The following is a 12,392-nucleotide window of genomic DNA, read 5'->3' as shown; positions in this document are numbered from 1 at the left end:
GGCGCCCGCCCCCGCCCTCGGCCCCGCCCCGCACCGCCGCCAGCCCCGCCCCGCCCGGCCGCCGGCCCGGCCTCCCAACGGCCAGCAACGGCCGAGGGGCCGCGGGGGAGCCCCCGCCCCGCCCCGCCCCGCCTGCGCCAAAGAGAAAGGGGCGAGCCGGTTGGGCGACCCGGCCGGCCGTCCTGATTGGCTGGCGGCCTCGCGCGCTCGGCGCCCCGCCCCCGTTAAGCCCCGGCGGGGACCGTTGAGGGGTGTTGCGCCCCTCTCGTCCGTAGAGAGAGGCTTGATGTTTGGCTCAGGCAGCGAGACCGGCGGTGACCACGGACGCGAAGGAGCACCTGGTGCTGCAGAAAATACAAAGTTCTGCTTTGAAACAACGTGTAAAGAAAAAAAAACCCACAACATTAAAAAGGGCTAGCCTGGGGAGTTGTCTCTTTGCGCCGCGTTAGTTGTCCCCAGGCTCCGGCGTGAGGAGGAGCAGCCCATGTCCTCCCGCCCCGGGCGCCACGACCCGGCTCCTCAGGGCATCCTGCAGCTTCTGCTCTCCAAAGCCAAGGCTGTCCTGATGGACAACGGTTTTGGATGAAAGCAACAGTTCAGTGTCGGGGTCAGGGGCTGTGGGACCTGCCCTTCGGCTCTGTGCGTCACGCACAGTGCATCTATGGTGTGGATGCAATGCAGGGAACTGAACTCAACTTTTCCACTGCAGAGACGGGTTTGCTCTCCCGTCAGCTGCATTTGACCTTGACGCTATGGGTCACAGAAAAGTATACACCCGGTAGGCAAAACAGTGAAAGCCGGAGTATTCATTGCTTGTTTCCGTGCAGCAGCAGGGAAGGATCTCACCGTCCTCGGAAATGGCTCCCCACTGCCCCCTGACCTTATTTCAGGGCCCGTGGTATCCCAGAGGAGCAGTATCCCTTCCATCACAGAACCAGATGAAGACACCAGCCTCCAGGTCCCATACCTGTTCCAGCGTAGCCACCAGAAGGCAAAGCCGGCACAAATGGATGCATTTGATTTCAGCCGATTTGTTGCATTCACCAAACGAGAAAGATGAAGTCAGGGCTCGGCGGGGCTGGCCATTGAAGCCGGAGTGAAGAACAGCCTGTCGGCGGAATAAAGCTGGAGGATTTGCATGTGCCATGTGTGCCGCAAACACAACTTGCCACTAGAGAAGATGCACCAGAGAACCCATACAAGGTATTCTTTACTCCTCTGGTACGTCTACGCACAAAAGTTATTAAATAATTTTTACATTTTATATGGAAGGTAGTCACAACATTGAGCTCTGTGAAAAGAACACATATATCAGTCTGATCCTAGCAGATATTTAGTGGGTGAGTGAAAAGAGAAGGGAAAAAAAGGCAAGAGGAAAAATGCAAGAAGGCTAGAAGAAAGAAGCTGACACCAACATTAAAGTTGCAGTTGACTGATACATGACAATCATTTCCTGAACAGAGTGTGAAGCCACATTCTTTTTTATTATTCTGAACTCAAGGCCTTGTATCTGCTTGGAAATTTACTAAAATAGATATTCTAAAAGAACAACTTCCTAAATGGATCTCCAGCAACAACACGCTGGCACTGTAGATAAACAAGGAACAAATTGGTCCTGCACATTTTGGAGCGAGCATCAATATGAAAAAACCACCACCAGTACCAGTACTATGACAGACATTTTTACTCCTTTAAATCTGCACCCACAGCAGAAGCTTATCCAAAATGGTAGAAATCGCCGACATAATTTTGATTTCCACAATGCATGGCAGAAACAGGTGACAGTTTCAGTTGGAGGGTCAAATAATTTAAATAATACTCCTTCTCCATCTCAAGCTTAAGAAATACCAGCCTTGTGCTGCTGCTGTATCCTGTACATATTCTACAGAGAGAGGAACAAAGTCTCCAGTGGTCCTAACTTGGCATTATACGCTGTTCCTTTGTGTGACTTTATCTTATGCAGGAAGTCAAAATACTTACCCAGGCACATCAAAAGAAAGAAAACAAGCAAAGTATACAACCTCAAAAGAAAGCTTTCAACTTTGGAATTCACTTTCTCTGTAGTAGTTCAACAGCACATGCATTGCTGACCTTCAGAGCACACTGCAAAACACAACTGTTTACATAACCTTTGCACGATGAGGAACGTGCTTTGCTTAATCCTGTAGTGGCATCGCATGCATTCAACTATATTATGATCCTTTTTGTTTTTAAGGTTCCCTTACCCTAGAAATGTTTATGAGTAAATGAGAAAACTGAATCAAACCTTCATGATGCAAGGGAATCTAAAGCAGAACAATATACAGGCAAAAACAGTCACCATTTTAAGGCACGTTTCTACATATGTTGGCACACTCTCAATTAGAATAATTTGAAGCCATAAAGTTGCTGTAGGTTTTCTAGTTTCTATTATAGTGTAGCTTAGACTTAATCATGACAAGCTCTGATTAAAAGGTTAAGACTTTTAGATTGGGAAACATTCTTTTTTTGTTATTGTGAAGTCAAAGCCTTGCATGCACCAGGAAATTTACTAAAATAGGTATTCTAAAATAACTCTGTCAATCAGCTCCTCCTTATAGGAAGGTGGAAGGAAGCCTTGGAAAGAAACAGTGAGTCATATTAGCCCTCAGACTTCCCAGAACACTTGGGTTTTTGTCATAGAGAACAGATGACAGAAAGATGTTGCAAGATGCTGAACACACACCCACCGACCCACACGTTTAAGGAGAATTTGAAAAACCCTGAAGAAAGTGAATAGGCTAAATTTTGAATTTCTGCCTGCAAGCTTGGAGAATCCCGCCCCGCCCCCCCCCCCCCGCCAAACGGGGGGGAAAGGCCAGCTTCAGTCTAGGAGGGGTAAATCTCCCTTAGCTCTTCAAACAGTCCATGTGGGAAGGCCAGTCAGAACAGGGAGCTAACTCTACCATGTAACCTCAGCATAGATGAGTGTCTCTTTTTGACTTTAAAGGAATATTATGAGACTGGCCTTGCTGTGCTTTGTGAATGGCTTGGTTTCCTCCTCCATCTGTTCCCTAAAAGCTTTTCCAACAATTTCTCTTTGAGGAGCTTTGCATGCTGTTAGTGACTACAAATGCCTATATCATGTTGTTTAATACCACATATTATTCAAAACTATAAATGCTGTAGAGCTATCCTGTTCCCTTCACTATACCAATTTATATTGAACACTCTTTATTCTTGCAAATGCACAAGTGCTTTCATGAGAAAACTGAGTAAAACAGGTTTCCCACAAAGATAAAAAACCTCTTCCAGTTAACACAAAATAATTATCTTATGGCTCATCTCTCTGTAAGAATCAAGTCTGTCAAAGTTATTCACAGGTAGTATCAGAAGTCTGAAAAATACTCCTGGCTTCTGGGAAAGATGGATGAGCAACTGTAACAAAACCAGTGTTTTCTGATTCTGTGAAGTGTTCTTCACCAAATACAGCACCTTGTATTAAAATTAAGTATATTGCAAAAAGTAACATAGTTCTTTTAAAATTAGGCAGCTATGGCTGGCCTGACTGCTGCCTTTTTTTTTTTTCCCCGAGAAACTAGAGATCATACACTATTACAGCTGCTTATATTTTACTGGAATAAACCATTTTCCACAGACCTGCAACCTGATTTTAGCTAATGATTTCCATGAAAATACCGGTTAAAGTTGTGTGCTTTGATTAATTAGTACAATAATGTAGTATTAACTTACTTTTTTTCTATAGTGTTACATGTAATTATATTAGATTACATTATAGCTTCATTAACAAAATTATATTTTCAATAATTTTGTAATAAATTTGGCCTTGCAGGGCTTTATCAACAGATTTAATTGAGGGTAATTTTGCATCTTCCGGAGAGCTATATGTTAGTGGTTTAGGCTTAGTGCTGCACTAATATCCGTGTTGGCAGATTCTATGCAGAGGTATAAATCAATTGTCCTCACATACGGATCTGATTGCAAGATCAGGACCATAGACATCAATTGTGTAATGCACACTTCCCTTTCAACTATCAAGTTAAATTAGGTCTAAATAAAACTAAGCTGATGAAATTATATATGTGTATTTAAGACTGTAATTCAGCGAGTTATTTAATTACAATTTAGGTTACTTAAGAAGTTTGCCATTTTTTCTCAGGACCCATGCTGCTATTTAATATATATTTTGTTATTTGAATATTATTCACCATATTCTTCATTCTAATAATTTTACTGATTTTGATACATAAATGTTTAAAGTGATTGAGACTGTGCATATATTTTCTTCTTTGAGATATGGTATTATTTACTTAGTTAAAACTTTACAAATATCACACAGTATTTAAACATGGGAGGGAGTAGATTTAGACTGTAAGTCCTCTATTACATATTGTCAGTGCTTCCCAGAACAGCATTTAATGGCTTTGGCCTTTGAGTTTAAAACGTGTCTGTTCGTCACAGCAAGAAGGGATGTTTTAAATAACAGGAAAAATTTATGTAAGAATTGGACCTCAACAAACCAAATCCCAGATTCTATTACTGAAGACTACTTCAAAAACATCAGAACCTGTGTTACACTATTACTTTTAGCAGTCTTAGGAGTGCCAAGCAGCTAACAGAACCGTACAACTTGCATCAATGTAGGAAAATCAGTCTGACTCTGAAATCTGACCTAAGCTCCTCCCTGTTGGAAGAAAGATATTTAAATTTAAGCAAAAGCGCTAGAATGCACAAAAACCCCACATGTGCAAAGGTATATATACAATGTTTTCTAATACAGAACAATTTCAGGGGGTAACAATGACTCCAAGGGAATACATTCAGTGGTCTTTATTTGTGAGTCCAGCCCCTTCTTGCTGGCTGGACACGTGCTACGTCCAGCTGGATCATAACTTGAAAAAGAGCCACAAGGCTTACCTCGGAGGGATCCGACTCCCACTGAGAATTTTCAGTGTCCTCTCAAACTGACTGTTTTGATGGTTTCTTCAGCTAAGTCAGCTAGAAGGGACCTAATTCATACTAAATAATCAATGGACATTCCATGTTCAGTAAACGACATTATTTTTCTCTCTCTGGAAAGAAAGTTCACAGTAGAAACCAATTATATTTGGGAGCTGAATCTGTTCCCTTTGATGTCAATGTGTAAACAGCACCAGTGGCAAGAGGATTCAGCTTTAGGTTCTTATAATCCTCTTACATCTTTGCAGTAGTTGCCAAATAAAGGAAACAAAGTAAACTGTAGCAATGAACCACAACAATGAAAATCAGATAATGTCACCCACCAGGTAATAAATTGTTCTCGTATAATGTAACAGGCTATGAGTAATACATGTTATGAATGAAAACAGTGGGAAGAAAGCTTGGAAGAAGTCTGTTTCTATGCAGTCTTTGTAGGCTTAAAGCATATATTGCATACTTTGAAATAAAAGATTCCTCGAAGCGATGGCATTCATAACCCTTATTCTTTGATAGACAAAGTAATCTTTCTTGGCGTAAGCTTTCTTCTCCATCCATCAAATAGCAATCAAATTAAAAGAATATCCCTGTAGTCTTGAGGAAGTCATTAGGCTTGTCTTTAAATCCTCTCACCTTCACTAATTTTTGGTATCTTTTTCCCTTTTAAAGTTAGGACAAGGAAAAGACTTCAGTCATTTAAAAAATTGTTTTACATTTAAAATTCTCTTCGAGTCTCTGTTACACTTTTTTAGGACAGGATGTTGATGAGTTTTCCCAAGACATGAAAAAGAGTATTTACATCATATATTTCATATAGAGCAAATATGGATTTCGTAAAACAGCGACAGAAAGATAAAGGGCGCGGATTATCTTCCATGTGATTTGCTAACCAAACTTAACAAAAAGCCTCTGTTTCCCTAGCAGTGCTCTCCCCAGGACAGCCTGCCAGCATGGGAGCCCTATCTTTGAACTGTTTGGGGGGGTCGAAAGAAATCTCATTAAGGACGTTTCTCTCCTTTTACCTGAGGCCGTGTTTGTTTTAGGTAAGTAGTATTTGGGAGTTAGTTAAGATAAAGGAGGGGCTGAAAGGCCCAGGCAAGCCCCCAGCCTGCCACAGGCTTTAGACCATCAAATGCCATGGAGAGTGCAGCTGCAGGTCTCGGGCTCCAGGCTGCAGCGGGCCGCATCTGTCATCGCTCCCAGGGCGTCTGGCAGCGGCAGCAGCAGCAGCAGCAGCACCAGCAGCAGCAGCAGCAGCAGCAGCACCCGCCCCGGCCCCGGGAGCACCCAGAGAGGTAAGGCAGGCGCAGGGAGACTTTTCTCAGTCAGCAGCTTTCCTTTCAAAACTCCGTCTGTAAGTATCACGTGAATGTAACGATCTTGGCATTGAATAGGCAACGGAAAACAATTTCCAACTTCAGAAGTCAAGGGCAAAATATGTTTCTGAAAACGTTTCACTTTTAGAACAGGTATTTTATCTGTTTTGCCGATATTTTATCCTTTTCAGTCAAATATTTCAGAACTTACTTATGAATGGAAGTAAATGAAAATTAAGCTTGTGATAACCGATTTATTATTATTTTTAAGTTTATTTATCTTTCATATCTGAAAGCACTTTTCCATTTCCCCAGCTGTATGGATCTGTTACACAGCAGCAGAGATGGAAAGTACTGTTAAAAAGAGCATCCATAATTGTAGTCCCCCCACCAAACACAAGGCAGATATAGCATCCACCACTGCATATGCTCTCTTAATCAGATTGCCCATGCCAGTTTAATGCTGGAGTTGCTTACTCAATAAATAACCAGCCACTCAATGACGACATGGAATCTGTATTTAGACATACTGTCAGAGAGGGAGGGTTACTTTTTCTTTTGTAGCAGAGCTGCATAAATAGAAAGATTTCGGTATTAATAACAACATCATTTGGAGTTCAATGCAGTCACTTTGAGTTGTGAAATCTTGAAGGGAAATGGCACCTTAGTTAAAAATGTGCAAGCGACTGTCTAGTTTGTTTAATCAGATTGTAGACAGAAGACAGACTAATATTGCCATAGAAATCAGATTTACCAAATCAAAATGTGTTGAAAAGAAAAAAATCATGTTATTTCAAAAGATGCCAGCAGATCTAACAAAAGGAGCTGTACTGTATGGATATTACCACAAAGAATTAACTGTGGGAGCGCTATTCTATCTTAATCTTTCAGCAGCCCTGCTTTATGGAGGCCCTGGATGCTCACAGCAAGAGATGGTGAGATGACAGAGAATCAACAAATGGTGAGACTAAATTCTGGAGAAAATAACCCTTATAGAAAACAGGTGCAGAAACTGAAACTATTTGAACACAGGAAGTGAGGCTTGGTCATCTATTCATTTGTTCTTTCAGGTTATTTCTTCAGTGTTAGAAAATATGGTTCAAATTACAGTGTTCTGTACATGATAATGGTTAAGAGTATCTCTAATTTTGTATCGGATATAGAATCATCATCAGTTCTTAAAGAGCTGCAGAAAGCACTGCTTACTCAAAACAATCCTTATTGTAACAGCAGTTTTTATTTTCTTAATTGTAAAAATAAGAATATCCTCTGTTTGAAATTTCCAGGCCTAGTCTGCATGTGATATTTTGTATATAGGGGGAGTTTGAGTGAAAATGACTTTAAGTTGAAATTTGAAAAACATACTTTCAGGTGCACAATTTTATTGATTGGTTTTTTGGGAGGGATGTTGCTATAGCTAAACCAGCTAGGAAGTCAACAGAAAACTGGATTTTAAAGTAGCTCTTACTGCCAAGTGCCTTTGAAAACACTGTGATTATTAGTTTTACTTACGTAGGAAGATTTGTTAGGTTCAAAGAACAAAAATAGAGATTGAAGCACATTCAACATAGGTCCTGATGCTGTGAACTTCAAAAAATATATTGAAATAGTGCTACTCCCGTGCTTAGTTTTAAGCACCTGCACAAGTTTTTGCAGCATCCAATCCACAGTTACATCTGCAGCTTTTTACCAAAGGCTCAGCAAGTCAAGACAACAAGTCTCCTCAGTGCAAGTCCTTAAAGACTCACAATTTCTACTATATTCTAACACGTGCAACACTTTTTTACCTTGTACTTTTTGTCTGCTGATGATGGAGGTTGTAACTGTACAGATCTGAGGGAGTGCCACACTCCTCCTGGCAGGCGTCTTGGGAAAGCCTGCGGAAGAACGTCCTTCCCAGCAGTGTTCCAAGCTTTGCCAGAGGCACCTGCAAATTTGCTAAGGATGAGAGGAGTCTTACTCTCATGAGAGTACATGCTTACAGTGATGATTTCAAGAAACTAAGGTTTCTGAAATCAGGAAGTTGTGATTTATTACTGAGGTTATTTTTTCGTAGAAAATTTTATTCAACCAGCCGAAAGTTTTAATTCACACTTGGGCTTCTGCCCACTTGTGTGAGAAAAACAAACCGTGTATGAAGTTTTCCACATTCGTGCTAACAGCCTGGCATTGTTTCAAGCCAAATATAACTGAAACGGTTTCAATTTTTTAACATTTCCCCTTCCTGCCAGAAGCTTCTCAGATCCTTCTCATCCATACCTTATGGCCCATCCACGCTTTCAGCATCCTAGATGCCTCTGTAGCTTGGGACCTAATGAGGGCTGAAGGAGGGCTTTAGGAGCCCTTTCACATGCTTTTTAACAGGGTCACAACAACTGAGGAAAGATGCTTGGATACTTTGTGTGGTGCATAGGTGGGAAGAGGTGCTCACTAAAGCATACCTAGATCCCACAGCTGTGGAAGGCAAGAGGTATCTTCTTCAGCAAAGTTACTGAGGTTTCTAGCAGAAGGCCTTCAAAGATGGATTGAGCACAATGTTTTTGCTCATTAGTTGCATGCTGACTACTTTTATTTTCTGCAATGTATACATACAAGTGCCAATGCTTTACAGATCAGTAGACACTCCAAACACTGGAGAGTGAAGCAAATAAAAGTTTCAATATTCTCTATGTAATTAAAAAAAAATGTTTAAGAATATACATACAAGAATCTAACCTGAGAAATTGAAAGATGCAGAGCAAAGCACTAAAAAATAAAAGTACTGGTAAAAAAAATTAAACCAATAATTTTACCTCTATTGCCAAAACCATGTATTACAATATACCCTATAGTTACCTATACATAATATACTTTTCCTTATATAAAAAGTAACACTTTTTCTACTACCTAAATTCAAATACGTTGTTTGAAGAAAAGCCGTGAAAAGTAATTCAAAGTTACTATTGCCATATCTACAACTTAATACAAATTAACACTGAACATTTTCTGCTGTATACAAACTGAGTTCGATTTTGCAATTAATTGGCTTTTATCAGAATTGCTTTTCAGAAATGCTGTATTATAGTCTGAAAAGAAAAAATGTAATGTGTGTTTAATCAATATGTATTATTACATATATAATTATTAAAAAATAATAGGTATTCCAAAGAGAAGACAGTAGAAAATACAGGTCATTAAAGATAAAAAAGACTATTTTAATGTAAATATGAAAGGAGAAAAATAACATATGGTATTAACACATATTATGATCACATCTACAATGTTCAGCCAGATCAGGAGTCCATTTGACTAGGTACTGTGGAAACAAAGTAAATGTGTCTCCTGATTAAACACAGAAAACCCTCAACAAAACCCTAACAGCCTGAAGACAAATCATTTTGGCTGCAAGACAAACAGGTGGGTATGAGAGAAATAGGCCAACATAAAAGGTACAAAGAGAATTCTATAGGACCCCTTGTTCAGTCCATAGCCCAAGGGCTTTTTGGGGCCCACCAAAATATCCATGCTGAAGCCTACTTCCTCAGAAAGATAGATGAATTGCTCTGACAGTAGCAAAAGTAATTTTTGTCTGTTTGTAGCAAAGTGGACGGTTTCTAGATTCTGTTCACTAGAAGTTCTAGTATAGCGAAGCTAAATCTTCCTATTTTATGCAACATCAAGTTTATAGCAACAGAAGGAAAAAAGAAGTCTTCTTATGTTAAGATATGGAAGAGAATACATGCCTACAAGATTAAGTGATAGGGCTCAGTGGTTTTGGGAGATGCTTTCAGGTTTACATTCCAGGTTTATGACCTTAATAGGATTTAGTAATGCTGACATTTGCAAATTATTGTTTTTTATTGTGACCTGAATTTGAAGGAATTTATTCTGTGCTAAATTTAATTTTGATATTTAAAATATATTTTTGCTACCTACTCTGTTGTATAAAAATGATTGTTTTTTAATCGCTGTTTGCATAGAAATATGAGATGCCAGTTGTCTCTTGATTTTACTGTTTGGACTCTTAGTGTGCTTGTGTGATCTTTGATTACGGTTAAGCTTGCCGACTTGAGCATTCCAACTCCAAACTACTAGTTAGTGTAGTTAAAGAGGTATTTTATAAAACCCTAACCTCCCAATCCTTTAATCACTGAACTTCCATTTGGTGGTGTTATTAGCTCACAAGTCGCTATAGATATTCCGTAAGAACTTAAGCAAAATGTACAGCTTCATGGCTTTATGGCTCATAAAATGTACAAGTTCAAATGCTTTGTTAAATATGCAACTATTGGCAGACTGTGGGCACATACATTCTCTGAAGTACGCTTAGTCAGAGTAAAGCAGCATGCAGCACAGCAAACAAAGCAACATTACTGTAGAATTTTATAGTTACCTGTAGAAGAAAAAAGTGAAATCTTCATTTTTAGCCTATTCTAAATAATAAATATGTTTCTTTACAGTCAGAACTGGATGGTCAACTAATAAATTTTAGATCAAAAGGAGCCCTGGGGTTTCAACATCCAGTGAGGTGAGTTAAATCCTATCACTTGATACAGGAAAAGTGACACCTTCCAAGACAAGACATATTCCTTCTCAGGAGAAGTATCAGTTTGTCTCTGGAGTATCTCTTTTTAGTAATGCAGTTTAACTACTCACCACACTCCATAGATTTTTATCCCTCCAAGGCGAAAGAAGCCCAGGCTGAACAGAACCTGAAACAATATGCTAATAACGAAAATAAGAAAAAAGTAATCCTAAAAGAAACAATGTTCTTCTGCCTCATCAAATTTGTATTTACATTTATTAATATGATAACAAGCCCACAAAGCCCAAATAATTAACGTGAACAGCTGCTAATGGAATGTGACTTGTTACGGATCTGTGTCTTGAGGTTGCTTAAATTTGCTCTTGAATAGAAGTTGAACTCCAGGTAAAGCCTTTCCTATGCTTGCGGGATTTATGAGGGTTTTCACCAACATTTGGCTTAATGATGTAGAAACTCCTGATTTGGACTTTTGTTTAGAGGAGGAAAATTAATGGAATATCCCTCTTCTTTACAAGCACTTCTTTTTATAAATGTTGTAGAAGCTTAAATTCTGTATGACCTTTATCACTGTCAAATTTAATTGAAAACTGGCCAAAGTGGAACCAAGAAGAAGAGATGTATGTACATATGCACGCAAAAACACATATGTATACAGACCACGTAAGTTTTGCTTTAGCGGGAAAGCTGGTGAAAACCCGAAACGTCAATTAAGACATTTATGATTTCAATACAAAACAATATGAAGTTTGAAATAAATCTCTCTCAGTGTACACCTCCTCCTCCACCTGGAGACACAAAATCCACTAAGATCAACCTCTGTGCAACAGGCAACCCACCCCAATCTTAACCTGGTGTCTTAATTCCAGAATCCCAGAACATTCCTCAAACTTCCCCCAGTCGCATGGGACACTTGCATTCTGAACTCTGCTAAAAACCAAACCAAACCACCTCAAGCACGCATCATTGCCCTGGCAACACTTTATCAGGGTGGGACCTTAGATAAATCCAATACACAATATGCCCAAAGCAACTGAGGTAACTTAAAATCAACAGTATCTTTTAGTTAGCAACTTTTATTTTAAAAGACAAGGAACCCTAGGATTTTTCTCTCTCCAAAGAAAGATAAAAATAGGTTTTAATACTCAAGCTAGTTTAGCTGGGAAAGCACCACATAGTTTTACTTTTTCTCTTAAAATATGTTTTCTTATTAGACTTTATTTGCCCAAGTCCAAATCCCAAAAGTTTCTTAATAACATCGGAGAGAAGGTTCTGGCAAGTTTTCCAGTACAAGCTACAATTCACTTCTACAATGATGATGCCAGCTCTGAGGAAGATGAAGAAGAAATCTGTTCAGCCTAATAATGAACAGTGGTCAGCCTTGACAAACACAAAATAAAAATTAAAAAATCAAGAGATAAAAAAAGAACTCTCAGAAACCTATGGACAAACATCTGACTGAACAAAGAAATACATCAAAGCTCAAAAGAAAACTATTTATAACTATTTTACCAAGAAGAATGAGTCAATGCAACTGGAAACTAAGACGAAATCCTTTTGTGTTTTGAGAAACTTTTAAATAAAACCCTGAAGCTGAACAAAAGATTATAAGGTTTAAA

The 12,392-nt window shown here is 39.3% G+C and overlaps 1 protein-coding gene across 1 annotated transcript; it reads left to right on the top strand.

Annotated features, from left to right (window-relative positions):
- Window positions 1–5,223: 5,223 nt before the first annotated feature.
- Window positions 5,224–12,135, top strand: RIPPLY3 (ripply transcriptional repressor 3). Its single transcript, XM_050892019.1, has 4 exons — window positions 5,224–5,264; window positions 7,143–7,212; window positions 10,691–10,758; window positions 11,988–12,135. Exons 1-4 carry the CDS (start codon window positions 5,224–5,226, stop codon window positions 12,133–12,135), a joined length of 327 nt encoding a protein of 108 aa, XP_050747976.1.
- The last annotated feature ends 257 nt before the right edge of the window (window positions 12,136–12,392 follow it).

The sequence above is a fragment of the Gymnogyps californianus genome, chromosome 1 (assembly GCF_018139145.2).
Source record: "Gymnogyps californianus isolate 813 chromosome 1, ASM1813914v2, whole genome shotgun sequence".
NCBI lineage: Eukaryota > Metazoa > Chordata > Aves > Accipitriformes > Cathartidae > Gymnogyps > Gymnogyps californianus.
This window is presented reverse-complemented; position numbering and strand designations above follow the sequence as displayed.

Coding starts and splice junctions, on each gene's coding strand:
- RIPPLY3 (XM_050892019.1), top strand. CDS start 5,224: ATGAACCACAACAATGAAAATCAGATAATGTCACCCACCAG. Junction 7,213..10,690: donor TGACAGAGAATCAACAAATG/GTGAGACTAAAT, acceptor GTTTCTTTACAG/TCAGAACTGGATGGTCAACT. Junction 10,759..11,987: donor GGGTTTCAACATCCAGTGAG/GTGAGTTAAATC, acceptor TTTTCTTATTAG/ACTTTATTTGCCCAAGTCCA.